This window comes from Panthera pardus, unplaced genomic scaffold (assembly GCF_024362965.1).
Source record: "Panthera pardus isolate Hobbes unplaced genomic scaffold, ASM2436296v1 HiC_scaffold_21, whole genome shotgun sequence".
NCBI lineage: Eukaryota > Metazoa > Chordata > Mammalia > Carnivora > Felidae > Panthera > Panthera pardus.
The window spans coordinates 36,033,885-36,049,266 of NW_026526777.1; the positions used below are offsets into that span (position 1 = coordinate 36,033,885).

The following is a 15,382-nucleotide window of genomic DNA, read 5'->3' on the forward strand; positions in this document are numbered from 1 at the left end:
ATTCTCTCTCTCTTCCCTCTTTCTCTCTACCCCTCTCTCAAAATAAATAAATAAACACTTAAAAAAAAGAGAGAAAATACTTATTCAGATTATTTTAACTCTAGTAATTGAATAGCAACAATGAAAAATAAAAGAAAAGAATTCCAATTTGGGAGGATAACTCCCAGAGGATTGGAGGCCCAAAAGTTTGTTGTTGTTGTTGTTTTTAAGAAAATTTCTAAAAAGAGGATAAGTTAAGAAGTATGAGAAGATTAATGTTTATTTTGGGATATTTACACAGGAGAGTGTTTGAAATTAACTGGTAACTAATGCTGTAGAAGAGAAGAAAACATACAGAATCTTTTCTGTCTCTAGGCATAAGTCTAAGTTTTCTTTGAGTTTTGTCCTTGTGAGGAATGCAAAGGGGATTGACATTTTATGGTGCTCACCATGGGCTAGGCATCATCTATCCATTATCACAGTGTGGACGGCAAATGCATGGCACTGTTCTCTCTTTCTCCTGTAGCAGTCATCTGTTTCCTTCAAGTGTCTTTTTAACATCTCCCTACCAAGTATCAACTTTGTTTCAGAATCCTTCTCAACTTTGCCCTCCACCCCATGCCAGCCGCTACTTTTAATAGCCCAGAGTTGGTATACGGATAGGAAAGCTATTTTCCATCCTGGAGTTAACTATTATTACTACTTTACAAATGTGTTTAGTTATTTTTATTTTTTCTTACAGGCACAAGGTTTACAAAGACAATACTAGGTGATGCTGACTTGAAAACTGAAGCCTGACTCAATTCAGAAACCATGGTCTTTCCATAATACTGTGCTTTCAATTAGGCACCAAAATTGGTATCATTCCTTGAATAACTTAATTAGGGTTAAAACGGAAAGGTGTCTATAGATTAGTGACTGTGGTCTAAATGAGTTAAATTGGTTGGGGAAGGTGGTAGTTGGCAACATTAACAGGAAATATTTAACATTTCATGCTTATTATATATAGCTATAACAATTAGCTATAACAGTTTATCAGTGTAAGCTAGACATTAATTTAATTTTGACCACTTTAATGCATGTATTTTGCTGATCTTTAGATAAGGTAGAATTTAAGGTATTTCTAAAGTAGCCTTGTGCTGTTTGAGAAGTTAATATTGCCCGTAAATTGTAGTGACTTAGGTTATTGGTCAAAGTTAACATGGTAGACAAAATAAAGTCAATTTCAGAAAGGACTCCTAGATCCATTTTCAATGGACTAAATCTTTGGGTTTAATTACATTTTTGTATACCTGGCCATATTTTGATGGGACTAGAGCATCACTGCATATTTTCCTTCTTTTTTTTTTTTTAAAGTTTATTTATTTATGTAGACAGCAAGTGCGTGCGCACGCACAAGCAGAGCAGCAGCAGAGAGAATCCCAAGCAGGCTCTGTGCTGTCATCACAGAGCCTGACATGGGGCTTGATCTCATGAATCCGTGAGATCATGACCAGAGAGTGGAAATCAAGAGTCAGAGGCTTAAGTGAGCCACCCAGGCTCCCCACATATTTTCCTTATGTAGGCATATGGAAAAGTACATACTTTGTAAGTCCCTATCACCCACCTTGTCTCCGCTTAAAAAGAAATTCCTAGTTCCCAGGCACACTCTCAATCATGTGTCCATTCATACACAAACACACACATGCGCACATTCGCAGCATGTATGTATGTGTGTGTGTGCCCATACGCATCTATTTCCTCTTACGCTATGTACTTACGCCAATTGTAGAGGATTCTGCCAGTTTATATTATGCTCCTACATGGATTTGCCTGAGGGAAAAGATGGTAACTTTGACTAAGCTTGTCATTTTCTATCTCTCATTTCCATGTTGCTGAGATGATTATTTCAAGAGCAATGCTGGCATTATCTCCAAGAATAGTTTTGAGAAACTGACTTGTACTTTAATTACCTGAAAGGGTTAGAAAACAATTACATAGTTTTTATTTTATTTGTAAAAGTGAAGAAAAATTGATATTTAAATTTCTTACTGTATTAACCCTAGTGTACTAATTATTTTTTCTGGCAATAAACTAGTGACCCTGGGCAACTCTACTTAACATTTAGTGGTTCAGTTTGTTTATCTGGATTGAGCTAGACAACTTTATTTCTGACTTCTAGCCTTTTTATATTCTGTCATTCTGTTACGATCTCCCAAGTCTTCATTATTGTTATGTCTTTGAAGTAAATTTGATGTGTGAAAATTTTTATTTATATGAGTTCATTTGGGGGATAATTATTCATTTTAACAGAAGACATTTCTTTCTAAAGAGATTGGCTAGGGGTGCCTGGGTGGCTCAGTCGGTTGAGCGGTTGAGTGTCTGACTTCAGCTCAGGTCATGAACTCGTGGTTCGTGAGTTCAAGCCCTGCGTCAGGCTCTGTGCACAGAGCCTGGAGCCTCGTTCAAATTCAATGTCACCCTCTCTCTCTGTTCCTCCCCTACTTGTACTCTCTCTCTCTCTCAAAAATAAATAAAGATTAAAACAAAATTAAAAAAAAAATAAAGAGATTGGCTAATTTATTACTTTAAGTACTCATTCCTCCAAATTGGTTCAGCCACTGCAGAAAACAGCATGGAGGTTCCTTAAAAAATTAAAAATAGAACTACCGTGAGATACAGCAGTGCCACAAATGGGTATGTATCCAAAGGAAATGAAAAGAATATATTGAAGAGGTATCTGTGTTTATTACAGCATTATTCACAATAGCTAAGGTAAGGAAACAACCTGAGTGTCCATCTGCTGATGGATGGATAAAAATGTGGTGTATGTATATACAATGGAATATTTCTCAGACCTAAAAAGAAGGAAGTCCTGCCAACATGGATGGACCTTGATTGAAGGCATTATGATAAGTGAAATAAGTCAGATACAAAAAGATAAGTAGTGGGGCACCTGGGCGGCTCAGTAGGTTGGGTGTCCGACCTCAGCTGTGGTCATGATCTCATGGTTTGTGGGTTCATTGGGCTCTGTGCTGACAGCTCAGAGCCTGGAGCCTGCTTTGGATTCTGTGTCTCCTTCTCTTTCTGCCCCACCCCCACTCATGCTGTCTCCCTCTCTTTCAAAAATAAGTAAACATTAAAAATAAAAGACATAGGGGAAGGGGAAAAAAAAGTTACAGAGAGGGAAGGAGGCAAACCATAAGAGACTCTTAAAAACTGAGAATAAACTGAGGGTTGATGGGGGGTGGGAGGGAGGGGAAAGTGGGTGATGGGCATTGAAGAGGGCACCTGTTGGTATGAGCACTGGGTGTTATGTGGAAACCAATTTGACAATACATTTCATATTAAGAAAAAAAAAGAAATTCCTTTAAATCCAAAAAAATAAAAATAAAAGACAAATAGTGTATAGTACCACTTAAATGTGGAATCTACAAAAGCTGAACTTGTAAAAACAGAGAATGGAATGGTGGTTACCAGGGTCTGGGAGATGTGGGGGAATTGGAAGGATGTTTAAGGGAAAAAACTTGCAACTTGTAGATAAACTTGCAACTTGTAGATCCTGGAGATCTAATGCACAGTATAGTGGTTTTAGACAGCAATTCTGTGTTATAAACTTAAAAATTGCTAACAGACTGGATCTTAATTGTGACTACAACAAACAACTGATAATTATGTAATGTGATAGAGGTGTTAGCTAATGCTATGGTGGTAATCATTGCGATATATAAATGTATCAAATCAGCTTGTGCATCTTGAACTTACACAGTGTTATATGCCAATAATAGCTGAATAAAAATAATCATTCTTCTATGTATTTGATATACAAATAATCATTCTTCTATGTATTTGATATACATATTTGTTATATATGTATATACACATACATATATATACATATGTATCTACCTCAAAGAATCATTCCCCTTATGCATTATACTCTTAAAATCAGTAAACCACTTTTTGAATTGCCACCATATCTAAGTCAAGCTATGCCTACAATGACTTGCCTTTTGCTTGCAAATTTGACTCACTTTGAAACTTTTCAGATTTATTTTTAGAGATTTTAAAACAAGGCATAAAGTTTATACACAGTTCACTATCTCTGATTGAAAAAGTATTTAAGCCTTTGACTCCCAAACACATACTTTAAAACATACATATTTAGCATATAGAATGCATATTTTTTCCTAAACACTCTTACTGGTCTCAAAAAGGATTGAAAACCAAAGGAATATCGATTTCATGGTCCAGTAATATAATAAATTTTATTTAGCTTTCTGTGTTTCTTCTTTTGTACTTTTTTTTTTTAATTTTTTTTTTTAACGTTTATTTATTTTTGAAACAGAGAGAGACAGAGCATGAACAGGGGAGGGGCAGAGAGAGAGGGAGACACAGAATCTGAAACGGGCTCCAGGCTCCGAGCTGTTAGCACAGAGCCTGATGCGGGGCTCGAACCCACGGACCGTGAGATCATGACCTGAGCTGAAGTCGGACGCTTAACTGACCAAGCCACCCAGGCGCCCCGTCTTCTTTTGTACTTTTAAAAGGGAGGGTTTTTTTTGTTTTTTCCTAAATTTTACTTTATTGCCTGGCATTTATTTGTCCTTAATATTCCTTTCCATTTCAGTAATAATAGTGATTGCTCTTGATTTCCACATGTACATCACTGAGATCTCCCTTGTTGGTTAGAATTTTTGGGACAAATATCTGGAAGAGTAGAGCACAGTCTTGCTTTTTCTAGTTATGTGATTTTTGTGCTACTTTGACACATTTGACAATTATCTATTGGCTGTAAATTTAAAATATAGTAATTATTTGACTTAGCTTTTTATTTATGAAGTTCTTTCATTTGATATAGATGAATCGAATACTTTTAAAAGTGGGAGTTAGCTGTCATTGTCGTTTTATAGTTTTGAGAAAAGTCTTAGATTCTAATAGTTTATGTTACTGTTAATAGTTTTATGTTACCATTAGCACTTAGGCTGTACAAACTATGCACTTATATTTGAGATTAGATGTGTATACTAAAACCTAACCGATTTGCATTAAATATGGGGGAAAGTCTGGTTTTTTGTTTTTTTTTTTAATGTCTATTTTTGAGAGGGCTGAGGGGCAGAGAGAGAGAGGAGGGCGGAGGATCTGAAGTGGGCTCTGTGCTGACAGCAGAGAGCCTGAGATGGGGCTCAAACTCACAAGCTGTGAGTTCATGATATGAGTGAAGTCGGATGCTTCATTTAACTGAGCCACCAAGGTGCCCTGAAAGTCTGGTTTTAAATACAGGCTTTAACAAGTACAGTCTTATGAACATGAATTAAGTACATAAGGCAGACTAAGTTGTAGGTGTTATCTTCTGGAGAATAGGCCTTAATGACCATATAAAAGATATTTTTATGTAGCCTGTGAAAACATCAGTGATGGCATCAGTATAGTTATTTTATTGTTGTTACATGATTCTTCCAAATCTCTTGAAAGTAGTTTCTTCTGTAATTTGGTAAACATTCTCCTTCTAGTTTTTGACTAGTGTCTTCTCAATATTAAAGATATGTGGTATACAGTTACAGCTTGTTCTTGCCCTTCAGCAGGTAATCAGTGGTTGCTCATTGGTAATATTCTAATTAGCAAGGACCCAATGTATTTACGCTGAGATTTGCTGAATAATAGGCATTTTATAATCAGAGCTTTAAGGTAGGTGTTTCTTCTTGCTAAGTCTATCTTCCTGATAACTGGTGATTAGTCTATAGTGTTGGTAATAATCACAAACATGGCGTTGTTACAACCAAATTAGAATGTAGATCTAACCTACTTTAGCAATAGAAATACTGTTTTCTGGTTTTTTAACTTGCTTCTCAGATGACCTACTTTTTTTAGTGGATATCATGGATTTTACCTCATGTTACTGCTGTAAGATATTTCTGTTTCTTATAACTTAACTTTTGTAATGAGCTAAGATTAAATTATTTAATATTTCTATTATGCAAAGTTTAAACATAATTCACAGCATAATTATAAGGTCATGCATATATAGAACACTACAAAATTTCATTTAGCTTACATTCATTTAAAGTAGGGGCATTCTGTTTCAGAATGAAGGAGTATCTATTTCTACAGTGACCAATAATATTAATTTTATGATAGAATACTTTTTATATTAATTATACTCAAAGTAAGCTTTTGGTTAAATTTGTTTTTATCATCCTATTTTTTAAATTTATCTTTTTACAGACTTATAAGAGTGGGTAGCTGAAGAATGGGGAAAGGTTACATTTCATTTTATACCATATATGTGATAAACTATAGTGTCTTTACAAGGTTGGTCCCTCCATAGTAACTTACCTATATATATTAAACCTCAAATACAAAAGTGGGTCCTACGGTGTTTTTTCTAGATGGTGTGAAGAGGTACTTAGGAAATGGCGATATGATATTTGTTCTTGAGAAGACTGCCATTTAAAAATAACATACTTGAATGAAGTGTCTTCATTCCAAGACTTTATAAGATCTTAATTTATGGGTTCGGGAAAATTCCAAATATGAAGTTATCATATAGCTGAGTTTAAGGAAAATTAGTAAACTTTTTTCCCTGAGGTCATTGGTAGAAGCTAATTTAAAACAGTTCTTTGTAATAGTCACATTCACATTATGTCCTCTTTTTAACTTCTAACAAAAATTTTTTTAACAGGTGGAGAAAGAACCTGTGGAGTACATGAACTTATCTGTATTAGAAAAGGTAAGTCAGTCCTCTGCATGGATATTCAGATACAAAATGGACACTTCACAGTGTATGTTAAATTTTAGTGAGATGTTAGATGATTTGGACTTAGAAAGTATACAGTTTAATAAATATTAACTTTTGGGGCGCCTGGGTGGCTCAGTCGGTTAAGCGTCTGACTTTGGCTCAGGTCATGATCTCACGGTTTGTGGGTTCAAGCCCCACATCAGGCTCTGTGCTGACAGCTCAGAGTCTGGAGCCTGTTTCGGATTCTGTGTCTCCCCTTCTTTCTGCCCCTCCCCTGCTCGTGCTCTGTCTCTCTCTCTCTCTCTCTGTCTCAAAAATAAAAAATAAAAACATTACAAAATTTTAAAAATATTAATTTGTTATTTTTATTAGACTTAAGCATTCATAAAGTACCTGTTGTTTGTTATGTGGTTATTGAGAGTTGTTACTTTATGTTTAGTTTTGTTGGGCTGATAAAGCCTGGTTTCTTAGCATGTTGGTTATTAGACATGGTGCCAAGGCAAAGAATGGAGGGTTTGATTTTTGTTCCCTTTCAGAATCTGGAATCTGAGTGCATGCTGATCTCCCATTGACTTCTGTTCTATTACTGTACCCCATCAGAGAGATGTGAGGAGTTGGTTGAAATTCAAATCGGGATCATGTCCAAAGACCACAACATCCTTTGACACCAACAACTGTCTATGCTTCCTTAGAAGGAGCCACCTGACAACTGGGTGGTTCAACAAGGTGGCCCCAGGAAAGGTAATTCAGTTATTAGGTGGGAGGAAAGGAATCAGGTATTCTGTAGATTTGGAAGAATCAGGAGAACCTTGGGAGTCCCCACACACATGAGTAATCCCAGATCGGTGACGTGCTGTGAGGAAAGGAAAAGGTATACCTGGGGAGGTCAGGGGAGGAAATCCTTATAAATTCCATACTCTTTTCTATTTTGAAGCTTGGGAGACTTTATTTTTCTTACATCTCTCTTAAAAACTGAATTCGCCCTCCCGTGTCTGGCCAACTAGCAGCACTTTTGTCCCTAATATTTCACCCTAAGGAGGTTTGAGGCGGTGTCAGTATTTGTGTTAGGTGAGTCTTACTGGCATGCCAGGAAAATTGAGCATATTTTCAGTAAGTCTTCAACATGTCTGAAAGCCTCAGCTTGTTTAGAGTTGAAAGCAATTTATAATCCTTTGTAGGGGAATTTGTGTGAACATTATTGACGTGGTCATGCTATGGTTTGTGTGTCACTGCCTGTGATTGCTGTCCATTTAAAAACAGTCTCCTTCCTTGATTAAAGTGTAGTTTATATTACCTTTCTTCTGGTAACACAAAGGAGAAAATCGAAGTCCATTCCCCGAAATCTCAAATTTTTTTATTACGGGGTTCGTGCTATCATCATTGTTGATTTGTACTTCTTACCTAAAATGAGAGAGAGAGAGAGGGGACAAATGTGTACATTGTTTTCTTCCTCTAGGTCAACATTTTGAAATCTTCTTCTATAATCTATTAGCCCAGAAATTCTGAAGATGTTGTAAATAATTTTACAGTTATTACCTTGTCCCACCAAAACTTTTTAAAACACAGAATTTATTTGGCGGGACAGCAGAAGACACCGTACAAAGCAGTTGGAATCAAAAGCTGTTAAAGCTGGAGTTAGGAGAAATGAGGATCAAGACAGGAATAGAGACAGCTAGAAGAGAGGAAGATAAATGCTCAGAGGGTCTTTTATGACTACAGTGGGAACATAAAGCTGCAGTGGAGAGAAGAGTACAGATGGGATAGATGATGGTCTGAACATACCTTTTTATTATGGTTCTTCTTTTACTCTTTATTGCTGTCTCGATTCCTATCCACATAATGCCTTGCCCAGATTTCTCTCCATTATAATAGTCCAGCTTTTTCACTTTGTCCTGCTTTCCTATGGAATTTTAAGTATGTGATTAAAATTTCAAAAAATTATACAGTAGCCATGTCATGAAAAAAGTGTCTCAATCTCTGTGTATGTCCTCAACATCCAGTACAGCGCCCTATCTCAGTGGATGGATGTTCCATAAATATTTAAATATTTCAAAATTAATGCTCAGAGCTAAAGCTTTTGCACTTTAAGCTGGACTTTCATAGAGTAGAGGATATGGAGGTTAAATAAAGTAGAATAATTGTAATTAGTATCAGTGATTCTGGTAAAATGGCATCTCTCATGACATATTCAGCTTCTTTTTACCTGTTTGGCTGTCTGTCTCCTTTCTGGCTTCTTTCTTCTGTCAGACCTTCAAATACCAGAATGGTTATCAGAGTTTGGTCCTGGGCTTACTTCATTTTTCCATCTTTTCCTTCTGTTTGATTTTATTTAGTTTTCTCTTAAATGCCACACAAATGTATCCATCCAAGCTGTCCTTGAGCTCCCGGTCTTACATCCCCTACTTACTTGGTACTTCTATCTGGATGTCTGTCAGAACAACAACTTGACATGTCGAAAATGCAAGTCTTGATTTTCTCACGTGAGTCCATACCTTCCTCAATCTTCCCCATCTCAGCAAATAAAAAACAGTCTATCCAGTTGCTCAGGTCCTAATTTAGGAATAGCTGCATATTTCACTTTGTCTTTCCCATTTAATATATTAGCCAGCTCTGCCATTTCTGCCTTCAGAATTTTAAACCATCCTCTTTTTTCCATCCTGCTGTTATCATTGTAGCCTGGGTTCCTATCTTTCTTGTCTACACAACTGTAGTACTTTTCTGACAGGTTTTCCTGCTTCCACTCTTATCTCCTTACAGTACATACCAATGATGTAAGTATAAATCAGGTTTAGGGGCTCCCAGGTGGCTCCGTCAGTTGAGTATCTGACTCTTGATTTTGGCTCAGGTCATGATCTCGTGGTTCATGGGATCAAGTACCACCCCTGTTGGGTTCTGTGCTGACAGCAGGAAGCCTGCTCGGGATTCTCTCTCTCCCTCTCTCTCTGCCCCTCCCCCGCTTGCACGCAGGCTCTCTCTCTCAAAATAAGCAAACTTAGAAAATATATGTATGTATATATGTGTGTGTGTGTGTGTGTGTGTGTGTGTGTGTGTGTATTATATGTATGTATCAGGTTTACATGTATTAAATCTATATCAGGTTTTTATTAAATCAGGTTTTAAATGTATGTCCACTTTTGTGGATTTCCATTATACCTGGAATAAAATCAAAGTGCCTTACCCTGATCTACAAAGCCTTATGTTGTATTATCAACTCAAAGTCCAAAACATCATCTAAATATCATTAACTCCTCATCTAAAATCGTTTACATCAGGTATGGGTGAAACTCTGGGTATGATCTCCTGGCTTAAAATTCCTGCCCATCTGCAGACCTGTGAAACTAGCAAACAAGTTGCCTGCTCTCCAAATACAGCGATGGAAGAGACATAGGATAGCAGTTATAGACGTTGCCACCCCAAAAGTGAGAAAATGGAAGGAGGAAAGGAGTCACTGGTACTAAGCAATTTTGAAATGCAAGTGGGAAAAACCTGTAAGTTTCGTGGCCTGGAAATAAAACTCAGCCTGAGGTCTGAGGCTGTCTACCTTTTAGGTTTAAGACTGTACCCTTGGAGTCATCCTTCCTTTTTCTCGGAAAGTAGCATATGTCTGCACTGGTTTTCTGCCTGTAGGATTTGGGGAGGCCATTAGTCTTTCATTTCGTCTTCTTGACCCTTTCAGTTCAAGCTGGCAGTGATTATATATACTCTCAAAAACCTCATGAGTCTTCTCATTATGTCATGGGGATTCGTTCCTTTAGACAACATGCCTCTCCACAGCTCTTTCCTGGATAATTCCATCTCCGTACTTGGCTTTCACTGAGATGGCAGGGGAGATCCATGAGTCATATGTCTAATCTCTCTGGAGAGCCCTCTGTGTCACTGAATTTGTTCATTTTGAGGCACTGGCAAAAGGTTGTTTAGCTACACCCTTGGCTTTGTCTCCAGAGCATGCTTTCTTGACATTGAGTACTTAATTTTAGCATAATTTACAATCTGGATAGGCTGAGGATTTTCCAAATCATGAAGGCCTGGCACCTTTTTGCTTATAAGTTCTCTCAATTTATCCGTTTTCTCCCAAGGTTTATTATAAGCGGCAGGCCCCCTTTCAGCACTTTTCTTTGAAATCTCCTTAGCTAAATATCCAAGTTCATTGCTTACAAGTTGTAATTTCCATATAATTATAGGACACGATTTAGCCAAGCTCTCTGCCACAAGGATCTCGTTTCTCCCATTTCCAGTAACATGCTCTTCCTTTCCTTCTGACCTCTCACCAGCAGCACCTTTAACATTTGTTTCTACAGTGGTCACTTTATGGCTGATTAGGTGTTCTAGACCTAAGACAGTATAGGCTTTTTTTCCTACTACAGTCCTTATTTTTTTCTGTCTTCACTAGCAGAATCATCATTAGAATCCATATTTCTATTAAAAGGCAATAAATATTTCTCAAGACAATTTAGGCCTTTGTTGTCATGCTGCTCATAATTCTTCAGACTTCTCCCCGTTACCTAATTCCAAAGCCACTAGCACACATTACACATTTGTTACAGCAGCACCCCATTTCCAGGTACTAAAATCTGTATTCGTTTCCTATAGCGCTGTAACAAATTACCACAACTTTGGGGGCTTAAAACAACGCAAGCTTACTCTTTTACCGTTTGGGAGACCAGAAGTCCAAAGTCAGTTTCACTGGGCTGAGGTCAAGCTTTTCTTCAGGAGGCTTGAAGGGAGAGTCTGTTTCCTTTTCTTTTCTGTCCAGGGCTGCCTACATTCCGTGGTACACATGCTTGCTCACTCTTTCTCTCTCTCTCTCTCTCTCAAAAGTATATAAACATTAAAAAAAAAATTAAATGCATTTTTAAGCCCAGATAAAAGTTAGGGAACCATCAGTATTAAAAATACAGAAGGTCATCAGGGACATGCAACATCAAAACCATGTTGAGATACCATTCCGCTCCCCCGTAGGATGGCTAAAATAAAAAAGACAATAACAAGTGTTGATGAAGATGTAGAGAAATCGGAACTTCATACGTGGCCGGTGGTATTGTGAATTGCTGCAGCCACTTTGGAAAACAGTTAGGCATTTCCTCAGAAAGTCAAACATAGTGTTACCAGATGACCCAGAAATTTTATTCCTAGGTGTGTAATCAAGAGATTTGAAAACTTATGTTCATACAAAAGCCTGTATTGTAATAGTCATAGCATCATTATTCATAATAACCCAAGTGGAAAAAGCCTAAATACCCGTGAAGTGATGAATGAATAAACCAAATGTGGTATATCCATATCATGGAGTATTACTGAACAATAGACAGGAGTAAGGTATTGGTACATGCTACAATGTGGATAGACCTTGAAAACATGCTAAGTGAAAGAAGGCAGACATAAAAGGCCACCTATTATATGATTCTATTTATATGAAATGTCCAGAATAAACAAATCCATAGAGACAGAAAGCAGATTAGTGGTTTCCAGTGGCTGAGGGAAAGAGGGAATGGAGAGTGACTGCCGAGGGGTGCAGAGTTTCTTTTTGGGGTGATGAAAATGCTCTGAAATGAGACAGTGGTAATGGTTGCACAGCTCTGCAAATATGCTGAAAACCACTGAAGCTTGTACACTTTAAAAGGTTGGCATTTACGGTGAATTATATATCAAAGCCGTTAAACAAAAACAGGAACTGAAAACTAGAGCTGTAGATTCACAGTCATAGACTTCTCATATGGTGGCCAATACTTAACAGGTAAGGTAGATACTGTGTGACTTTTTAATCTACCTAGAAGGAGGTACTTGGTGTCACTTCTGCTGTACTGTGTTGGCATATAAGCAGTTACAAGCCTGCCTGGGTTCAAGGGGAGGAGAGTCTTCACGGGGATAGTGCCAAAGAGTTTGTAGCCATTAAAATAAAGTCACTACCATATATGCTTACGTTAGAAAAAAAGAGAATGAAAATTTATGAGGAGACGTTGAGTGCAAGAAGTTAGAGCTATCTCATAAGCTCAGAGAAGTAGAAAGAAGGAATGACTACAAAGATAACAATACAGTAAAGATCAACAGAACCAAAATGCCAGTACTTTGGAAGGTGTGAGATAGGTCTCTAGCATGGTTAATTAAAGACAAAATACAGAAGCCACACGTACATAATGTTAGGCTTATAAAAGGGGTATAATTGCACTTACAAGTGAGCTTTAAAAAAATCTTAAAAGTATTCATGACTTTTTGATGATAAACTTGAAGTTGTTGATGAAATGGACAATTTCAGAGAACAGTATAATTTAAACTAATAGAAAAGTTAAATTAATCATAGTGGTTTTTTTTAGGCAATTGCCATTCAGTCTTCAAAGAAAAAAGGACCCAACCTTATAAAAACTTCCAGAGCCTGAAAGAAATGGAACATCCCCCCAATTTACTTAATGAGACTAAAATATAACCTTGATACCAAACCAGAGTTAGTACAGTACGAGAGGGAAATACATACGAATCTTAGTTAGAAATCTAAATGTAAGTGTTAGCAAAACAAATACTGCAATGGTTGAGGAAAACATACGAACATATGACAAGTTGGACCATCCCAGGAATGTTGCATGTGAATCTGTTCATAAGGTTTACCATGTTAGTCATGTGGGCATCTCAATAGAAGCAGGAAAGCATTTGATAAAATATATTATCATTTGTAATAAAAGCTTTTACACTAAGAATATAAAAAAAACTTCTTTAACCTAATAAATGACATAAGTCAAAAATAGGTAATAAACCAAATACTTAATGATGAAATATTAAAAGCATGAGTTTTGCTACTCAGCCTCGTACTGGAGATCTTAGCTGGTACAGTAAGCCAGGACAAAGAAATAGAAAGTATAAGTTTAAAAAGGAAGGGATAATGCTAATATTATTCATAGGTGATATTGATTACGTAGAAAATCCAGGAGACTCCAGGAGACTCTATAAACAAGTTACTAGACTAAGAGAGTTCCATAAATTTGATTAATACAAGATCACTATATAAAAATAAGGCACACTTTTATATATAATAGGCAACAAACAATTAGAAAATGCAATAAAAGAAGATTCTTAGAGTATTGTGATAACTGTAATATACCCAGGAACAAATTGAACAAAAGATGTGTATGACTCTTACGGAGAAAATAAAAAAGCTTTATATCTACAGACATAAAAGAAAATATGTAAATGAAGAGATAAATAATTTTTATGGGTAGAAATACAGTATGTTTAAATTGGCAGTACTCTCCAAATTAACCTATAAATTTAATGCAATTCTAACCTAAAGCCCAACAAGAATTTTCAGGGAATGTACACGTTAGTTCTGAAATGTATATGGCAGAGCACATAGCCAAGAATAAACTAAGATAGCTTTGAAGTAAAGGAACATAGTAGGGAGGTGGGTATATATTGATTAAAATATTCATTTGGTTGCTTTATCAGAGATCAAGTGACTGAACAAGAAAGGTTTTTTCTCTTTTAATGTAAAAGGCTAAGCTGATAGGATAGAGGTGGGTGATTCTACTTGTTGAGCTGCTTCTGTCTTCCTGTGATGGGCCCTAAGGTGTTGTGTTCCTTGGCATGTTTGAAGTTCCATGTCCACCTTCAGTCACCAGAACGGAAGGGGAGAAAGTAGCTCTTTTATTTATTTGTTTATTTTTTTGAAAGCAGCTCTCTTTAAGGATGTGATCCAGAGTTGCAAACAAATGACTTCTACTCACATGTCATTGCCCAGATTTCAGTCACATGGCCATACATAGCTACAAGGGAAGCTGAGACTAGTTCTGCCAAGTGGCCATTCAAGCTAAATCTGGGAAGTTGATTCCATTTCTAGATAGAGGAGAGATAGAGAATGGACGGTAGCTGGCAGCCATCTTTGCTTCGGTGACTTGCCCTAGTATTATCCAGAGCTTCTTGTAAAATTACAGTAATTAAAATTGTATGGAATTGTCCCAGATAAGGCATATACTCTAATGAGACACGACAGAACAGAAGCAGATACTTATACACGGGAAACTTAGTTTACATGAAAGATGATATCACAGGTCAGAGTAAAGATGGATTACTTATTAAATGATGCTGGGGAAATTGGTTATCCATATGGAAAAAAATAAAAGTAGGTCTGTGTTTCATGCCATAAACTGAAATACTATTTGGATTAACTTAAAAACTTCTAAGAGAGTATTTGAAATCATGATATGATTTCAGGGTGGGAAACAAATTCTCAAGTCACAGAAAGTACAACCTCTAAAGGAAAAGGTTGATGAATTTTACCATTTTTAAATTTTAAAAGTTGTATATAATAAGAGCTACTATAAGCAGGGTAAATGAGACAAGTCACAAAAGGGAGGTGCTGTTTACACTGCATATATGTGGGCAATGAAAATTAGGGTTCATAAGACGTAACGATCCCTGATGTATTCTTAAAGTTTCCTAATGTGTATGTGCAAGGCTGGGTAAAGGTGCTAGAGGAGAACATACAGAAAGGGCTGCCCTCGTGGAGCTTACCTTCTAGAGGAGGGAGACTGATAATAAGTAGAGAATAAGTAAAGCATATTTTAGGAAGTGAGAAGTGATAATGGAGAAAAATAAGTCATGGAAAAGGAAATTGGGCTTGTAGCTTAACCTCTTCAGCCATTTAGGGTGGTCAGGGAAGGCCTTTTTGAGACCATGGAAACTGAATAGGGATTGGAA

At 36.8% G+C, this 15,382-nt stretch overlaps 1 protein-coding gene across 3 annotated transcripts in view; it reads left to right on the forward strand.

Moving 5' to 3' along the window:
• The window catches only part of SYT14 (synaptotagmin 14), a 218,682-nt gene that overhangs the window by 7,906 nt on the left and 195,394 nt on the right, over positions 1 to 15,382 (forward strand). For 2 of the 3 annotated variants that reach the window (XM_019429417.2, XM_053909133.1), the window contains exon 2: positions 6,641 to 6,688. In XM_019429417.2, the coding sequence (XP_019284962.2) occupies positions 6,641 to 6,688 (48 nt within the window). Of the gene's footprint in view, positions 1 to 6,640; positions 6,689 to 7,310; positions 7,439 to 15,382 lie in introns of those variants that run through there. The other variant, XM_053909134.1, reaches the window with a different exon arrangement.